The 8,039-nt window shown below is 41.3% G+C and overlaps 1 protein-coding gene across 1 annotated transcript; it reads right to left on the reverse strand.

The window, feature by feature from the left end:
- Positions 1 to 4,386: 4,386 nt before the first annotated feature.
- LOC121191030 (CAAX prenyl protease 2-like) lies at positions 4,387 to 7,869 on the reverse strand. Its single transcript, XM_041052080.1, has 8 exons — positions 7,733 to 7,869; positions 7,543 to 7,645; positions 6,288 to 6,371; positions 5,617 to 5,695; positions 5,233 to 5,400; positions 5,010 to 5,081; positions 4,690 to 4,752; positions 4,387 to 4,607 (listed from the first exon to the last, which is right to left on the reverse strand). Exons 1-8 carry the CDS (start codon positions 7,867 to 7,869, stop codon positions 4,387 to 4,389), a joined length of 927 nt encoding a protein of 308 aa, XP_040908014.1.
- Positions 7,870 to 8,039: the final 170 nt, after the last annotated feature.

Consider the following 8,039-nt stretch of genomic DNA (forward strand, 5'->3'; position numbering starts at 1 on the left):
AAGAAAGGAAAATCTGTGGAAATATAATTACAGTATATAGTATATAATCACTGGCATACTCTGCAGTTAACTGTGTTGTTTCAGTATTCCACAAAATATAAATGTAAGACACATCACAATTGTGTGTATGGAAATTAATTTCTGTACTTTAATTCTGTTTCTGCATGCCCGTTTGTGGATGTAAATAGGCTCACTCACTAAAGGACAAGCAGTCTGGAAACTAATTCATTTTACAAGCGTCATATTTTTCCCTGCTTTTGCTCAGATAGTTATAAGAAAACTTTTTTTTTTTCTTCACTTAAATAAGTAGGGCTGTCGCTGGTCCCAGGGACACCAAACTTCCACACGGATGTCAAGGAAACAACACTGTTATTTCCTTGTTGTCTTGGGTCAGTGAAGTACAGACTCACATCATTCAGGCCTATTGAAGCATTTGTGCCATATCAAATTCAGCAGGACACGTCAGTTGTTCATTTTTTCCCAACCACCGGTGTCTTATGTCACACACGCACATGCACAAGCGCACACACATGCACACACTGAAGCAATTAGCTGCGGCCTTGTGGTTAAATAATAGAGTGTAGGCATTCCTGGTCATTTCTGTGGAGTGGAGGAAAAAGACGATACTTTTATCCTTTTCTCCTACAAGGTCCATATGTTTCATCTTTCATGGCAGACATGAATGCCCTCCTTACACACCCAGACTGTCAACAAATCTTCACCACAAACATCTGAGCAGACTGGGATTGCTATCCAGTTGTTCAATCCAGAGAGAATAAACCCTTGCCAGTTGAAGTCTACAGTTACTGAAGCCATCAACCAAAAATGTTTGGACAATTTTAGAGGTAGATGTAAGCTTGTTAGTAACCCTGCATCACAGCTATGCCTAAATAGCTAAGAAGAAGATCTGCAAGTTAGCATTTATTAACTTTTAATTAACCAGGTTACTTAGCATGCTTTTCAACCATTTTCTCCTTCCTTCATGCTCGTTATCACTCATTCTCACACCTGGGAGCTGCCCAGCACAAACACAGCTTCCTACCATGACCTACTGAGCCGGTCCAGTGGAACAACTTAAGGTTTTGCAAATCTAATCTAATCTAATTTACTTACCTGAAAAACAAGATGTAAGAGATTCTCATTTACAAGAATACTTGCATGTCAGTCTTTAATCTGTTAAAAAACATGGAAAAGGGAAAAATGAACACCATTGTGTGAACAGCTGCTACTGAATTTCCAGTAAAGAGTCATATGACAAATTTAAAACAAACACGGCTGCAGAGAGAAACTGCAGTGACTAAGCTCGATCTGTATTCTGCAGTCCTCTCCTATCCAAAAACACATTTTAGTGATGATAGCATTTGATCAACTGGACTGCAATAGGAGTTCGCTCTACATAAAGAATCACACATGTCTAAACAAACCTCAGACAAACAGAAACTCTGGTAGTTAAGGTTTTAAAAACTGCTGAGAGGCAGAAAGAGAGATGGAGAGAGGGCTGGGAGAGGATAATTCCTGACAGATTATTCCTTTACCAGATGATAGGCTCAGCTTTTCCATAGACACAGCCATGCACATACGCACACGCACGCAGACATCTTACACTTCTTTGTAGTGTCTTTCATGATGCACTCATATTTCTACAAAGAGAGAGAGAGTGTGTGTGTGTGTGTGTGTGTGATGGTAAATGCATTAACAGTGAGAAGAAAGGACGATGGCTCCACAAGAAAGGGACAGGAGACAAAGTCTCGACAGAGCAACAGAGACAGAAAGGCGTCGGATGTGTCAGACCTTTGAGATGACCCACCACACAGCTGACTTCTCTCTGCACCATTTCCTCCTATTCTGTCTGGTCTTCTCCAATTTAGACTTGAGATTCTGTACCCTATATCCACATCCCTCATGTGACCTGGTCTCAATTTCTGCTCATAAAGCAGCTATTCTCAAAAAGAAAACAAAAAGCAGAGAAACAGTAAATTGTCAAACTCAGTATCAGCAATGGAAGGTAAATTATTCCCTAACCACAGTGCTAAAAAGTTATGCAGACCAGTCATGTGCAGGGAAGTTGAATAACAGCCTCTCTTTCTTTTCTCTCTATTGTTCTGCTTTCTTCATTTCACATTCAAAACTATGAGGCAGTGGCCACCAAGCAGTCTCAGAAAGTGGCTGAGGTTGTTGGATTTTATCTCTGTGTAATTCTCAAGGAAAAACACCGGGGGAGGTAAATAGGTAATACAGTTGCTTCTTGCAAAAACTGCTGTCAAGCTTGATCCAAAGCAGCAAAGTCCCCCAAATCCTCAAACTTTCAGCAGCCAGCCGCTGAAGTCTTTGTTGTACTGGAAAGAAGCCAAATGTGACTGAGCTGAAATATATGAACGCCTAGCAGAGAGAGAGCATGATGAGCAATCAGCAGTCTACCCTTGAATAAATAAAGATCTGAACCCCCCCCTCCTTAATCCCTTTAAACCTAACCTTGTCACAGCACTGAACAGAAGATAGATACCAGTTTGTCACCAGATGTCAGTTGGTGCTAAAAGTAATGGGGGGGTTGATGCTTTTATAGACACTTCTCAGACACACAGAAGACTCCAGTCTGTATCTGTAGACACAGTAAGTTCAAGTTAAAGCAATAGTTTGACTTTTTGGAAATATGCTCTGTTGGTTTCTTGTTAGATGGAAGGATTGTGACATGTCTGTGTGGTGACTATGAATCTACTTACAGCAGCCATTAGCTTGTTTTAGCATGAAGACTGGAAAACAGGGGGAAACAGCTATCCTATCAGCACCTCTAAAGCTCACTGATTAATATGTTACATTTCACAACACACTATGTTCATGTTGTATCTGGACACTTCTCAGAATTTCTGCTCTTTTAGCCAAGAAAAAGTCCACAAAAAAAAAAACTAACTAAAATAACAAATTGTTGTTTTTACACTTTGATTTTTCTACAAATTGAACAAACATGATATAATGTGTAGGCAGATTTTGTTCCCTTTGGACAGAGCCAAGTTGGCCGTTTCTAATTCCCATCTTTATGCTAAGCTCAGCTATTTACTAAGCAGAGAGACATGAGGGGGCTATCAATCTTCTTGTCTCATCTGATTCTAAACAAGAAAGCAAATGGGCATAGTTCCCAAAATGTTGAACTATTTCTTTAATTTGTCAGTCCAACTATGCAAAATACAGCTGAAGTGAAGATTTGTTTGTCTCTGAACCAGAGTTTAAAAGCCAAGAAAATGCTCAAATATCAAAACCAGACATGGTGAATAAAAGGTTGATTGCAGGGAAACCATGTGAAATACATACAGCAGTCTAGTCCTGTGCACATCCACAGATGTAGATGTGAATTGACTTTGTCTTCCCTGGTTTAGGTTGTAAACAAAGTTCTTATAAATAACTTGTCAGCCTGTCTCATGAACCTTTACTGACACAACCCTTCACCTCTCAGACCTGACCCTTCAACATTTCCGCTGACAAAGCATAACCTCTCTCCCCTCCTCTCTTTTCCTCGTCTCTGCTTCTCTACATTCTGAATTTCCTTGGGGACACGCTAATGTTTTCCCCCATCCTTCCCTTTCCTTTTCTTTCTTTCTCTATTTTTCTCTTCTCTTCATGTCTGTTGGTAGTTCTCTTGTTGCCTCTGGCTGTAACTGTTTTTTCTTCTTCAGAACAAGTCTGACTTTCATGGCCTTTCGTGTCCTCACAATGTGACTTGGCTTAGCCATCTCTCTCCACTTTGGTTCCTTGTGTGTGTGTGTGTTGGACACAGTGTCTGTGTCTCTGTCCATCTGTCTCTCTCTCTGTCTGCACGTGTGTCTTTCTCTCCAGCTCTCTCCTCTACTGCCTTCCATTTTCACTCATTCACTTTCACAGTTCATCTATTTTCCTCTGACACACACACAAACTTGTACTTCTATCTTTTTGAGGACACTGCTGGACATAATGCATTCTCTAGTCCCTTACCTAACCTTAACCGAAACCTGAACTCTAAAACCAATCTTTAGCCCTTAAACAACCCATTGAAGGTGTGTCAGAAAGTGAGGACAGGCCAAACTGTCCTCACTTTCCCGAAATGTCTATCTATAAGGGCTATAACTCAAACTGGTTCTCACAAAGATAGAACAACTGCTCACACACACACACATGCACACACTATCTGCACTATCTTTCTCTCTGTCAGCCTGGGAAAGTTGTTCTGGTATTGAGTTTCAATAAAATAGAAAATTTTCAACCATGTCGAAATGCCTGAAATGTTAGAATTATTCTCTTCTGATGCACACAAATACACACACATTCCTTCCAAAAATTCTTTTTTCATTTCAAATCCTGATACAAAATGACATGCAGAATAAAAAATAAGCGAGAGAGTGTTTCATTTAATTTACCCTAACAAACAGAAGGAGGGGCTGGAGCCAGGCTGCAGACAGGGATGGCACCATAGAAGAAGGGGTCTGTCAGTGGGAAGAGTAGCACCAGAAACAGCAGGGCTCCCATCACATATGCGAAAAGCAGAGCTGTGCGTTGAGGGTGTTGGAGGGCAGAGCTTATATCAGGCAGGCCCTGACTGTTACAGAATGAATGGCACAAAACTGGACCCACAATATGACCTATAGAAAGAGACAAGAGATTTAATGAGGCGTGTCCTGTGGGTGAGTAGCAAGTCAAAGTGCTGTGCCCTCCACATCTCACCAGTTCTCATGAATATAAAGGCAGTAAAGGCACCAAACACAGCTGTGTACAAGAACTGCATCCCTGCAACAGAACAGCATAAACAACACTTCAATAAAAGTGTGTCGCATTATTGATCTTCCTCTGCAAGATCAACATGATTGATGCTGATTTTATCTGTACTATATCCATGTTGTAATCTTGCAAAGCCGATGTAAATTGTGTGTTACATAAACTAAACTGTTACGTAAACTAAGCTATACAGTTGTGTGATGTACCATAACTCCAAAACTATGTGCCTTCATTTTCATCAATATTTCAATTTGGTTTAGTTTACTGACCTGCCACCAGGAGAATGACACTCATACTATCCTTGTGGAGACGCCGTTGCTCTATGATATGGTGGAAATGAGCTGGAACAACACAGAAAAACAGCCGTGAACAAAATAAAAGTAAAGTCTGGTTAATGAATGTCATTGAAAATAGTGAAGCACTTGAGTCTGAGTTGAAAGTAGATTATAACCATGAGTTTTTTTTAGAGCCTGAAAAAACTTGTTGCCATACCAACACCAAAGAACAGTGGAGCTACAAAGACGGCAGCTGTGGGTCCTGTACAGGGCACCAGCATGGGCAGCATGGCTCCTCTGAAGACCAGCTCCTCTGTCACTGGTGCCACCACCTGGTTCCTGAGCCACACAGCGTCTCCTAAACATAACCTCCATGAGTGAACATCTGGGGAAATCAAGTCAAGACTTTGTTATGACATACACATCAAATGCACGCAAACACACATGTAAAACTCCCAGACACCAATTCATTCAACATAACACTCAAGTGTATATACAATGGGATCCAAAATTGAGACCACACTTTCCTATTTAAGGGAATGGTAAAAGTGTTCTCAGACTTTTGGACTCTCTCTCTATATAAATACATAGTTTAACTCACCCAGTGAAGACTGCACTTCCATAGTGAAGTCATCAGGATTGTCCAACGCAGAATGAACCAGTGGACCAAGATAGAAAACCTGATGTTTAGAATAAAATCCATTTTTTATAACCTCCAGTGGGAGTATATTAAAAAAAGATTAAAGATGAAGACCTAGAAACAGCAGTTTTTCAATGTGCTTATGGGATAGCATTACAAAATTCAGAAATTTAATGGAGGTTGTAAAGCCATGCTGTAATGTAGAGGGAATGGAAACCGAGTCTCTGAAATGTCAAAACTGCTTAGGTGTAGCATAAATAAAATGTTCTAAGAGGAATCCACAGAGTACTGTCTGAAGCTGCAGAAAACAGCTTTAGCAGTGGTCATGTCTGAACAGTGACCACTTTCATCGAAGAAACTTCACCCTATAGGTTTTCAGGGTGACTTCAGGCCTCACAGGTTCAAGAAAACTGTAAAAAAAAAAAATATTCTGTTGTCTGTTTTTCCTCAGATCTTGAGGCATGTCTGCAACTTCTCAGTGCAGTAAAATTAGTGGTCTTAGCCAACCAGTGCCAGACCTATTATGAAACCAGCTGCGAAAAGCAGGTGCTCAGGTTGCTTGTGGTTCTTGTGATTTTAACAAAGAAAACATTTGGAAAAACACTGCACTTTGCATTTACTCTCTCTCTTACCATGGTTAGTAGCAGTGGCAGTATAACTGCAGGAACAAAACCCTCCATACGAACTCCCATCAACTCCCACAAGGACACATCCACCTGGAAGGGCAGAATGTACCTTTATGAACATAGCTTTTACCCTAAGGTGACTGCAAAGTTAAGCCGATGAGTGACCCCATGTCCTTAACCTCACAGAACATCTTATGTATGGGGAACATGCCCCTAAGAGTGAGGACACAGCCCTTGACCTGGATGGGCTCAGGGTTCAAGCCCATCTGTGAAGTGTCCTTGAGAAAGACACTGAATCCCTTGTAGGATGGATGATGTTTACCTTTCCATAATGCACCTTACAGTGTGAGTGCATACAATGTGAGCACGATCATCTGAACCATGCTGAGCTACATTTAATGCTTGTCGCTCCATGGTTGACATTTCTGTCATCTTTTGGCATAGATAAAATGTACGTTATACTGGAAACGTAAATGAGTGACGCAACAATCTGGCAAATGACTGGGGAAAGACAGCTGCTTTATGTACTGTGTGCTGATTGTAGGGAATGGGAAACAGGTGAGCAGGTGGGTGTGGGGAATCAGGTGGCTGAGACAGGGAAGAAAGTCCGAGGACATGTGGTGGGCAGATGCAGAGCGGCAGGAAACGGGGGCAAAACAAACAAGGCTGAGATAGGAATCATGACAGACAGTTATTATGACAGGGTGCATTAAAAATTAATTAATTATTTACTTAAAAAAAAAATAAAAATCAAGATAATTAATATCAAAAGTTGACTCAGTTGGTTTCAGTTAGTGTTTCAGCTGAACGCTCCATTGCTACAGCAACCACCACTGGCACAGTTCTGTGGCAGTCACATTTTAACTGACACACTTGGATCCACCAAGTGTGTCAAGCAAATATACTCCCAAAATGCCTTTTGTAACAGTTGTTTTGTTATTATTGATTTGTGATTTAGTAGATTTCAGTTTTTTTTTATAATCAGCTTAATGCTAATCAATACTTTTGTTTATCCAGTTTCCTTGTTACTCATTTTTACAACACCTTTTGTCCTATCTCTTGTTTATGGTGATCGCTATGTGTCCTTGGTAGAATGGAGGTCATGTGGCTCAGGTATCTGTTCTACCATTGTAACACAAAGTGGGCTCATCTCTGCAGCACCCAACAGCTCAAATCATTAGTATTTCAACAGGAAGAACTTCTTAATTCAGTAAATTTCAGCCAAATATGTCAAACTGAATTTTTGTCCATGTGTACCCACCCTGATATCGGCCCAGTGCATCCATGCCTTCACTGCTGCAGGTGACAATGCAGAGACCACCAGCACACTGGCACAGCGACGCTTTATCACACTAGGATGGTCCCTGCAAACACACACACACACACAGACACAAAGCATTTTAACAGCTCAGTCTGACAGCATGTCACTGAACTGCTGGCGAGTCGTATACCTGGGTAAGCTGCTTCTCCAGACGTACAAACTGCCGACGTACACACAGGCGAGCAGAAAGCAGCTCAGCACACACACCCAACACCTTGTATGGGCGTGCTCCGCCTGCCTTATGAGACCATTACCTGGTTCCAGCATGACAGAACCAAAGATTTCAAATCAGAAATTCGGGAGGTTCCTCAGGTAATGGCTAAGAGCTGCAGCTCAGGTTCATCATGCTTTGGATTGGCTCAGTCCAGCCTGTCAATTCAGATTAGAGGGAAGCTGATTAGCTCTAATACTCTCCACTGGGAGCGCACACACAAACA

The sequence above is a fragment of the Toxotes jaculatrix genome, chromosome 12 (genome assembly GCF_017976425.1).
Source record: "Toxotes jaculatrix isolate fToxJac2 chromosome 12, fToxJac2.pri, whole genome shotgun sequence".
Lineage (NCBI taxonomy): Eukaryota > Metazoa > Chordata > Actinopteri > Toxotidae > Toxotes > Toxotes jaculatrix.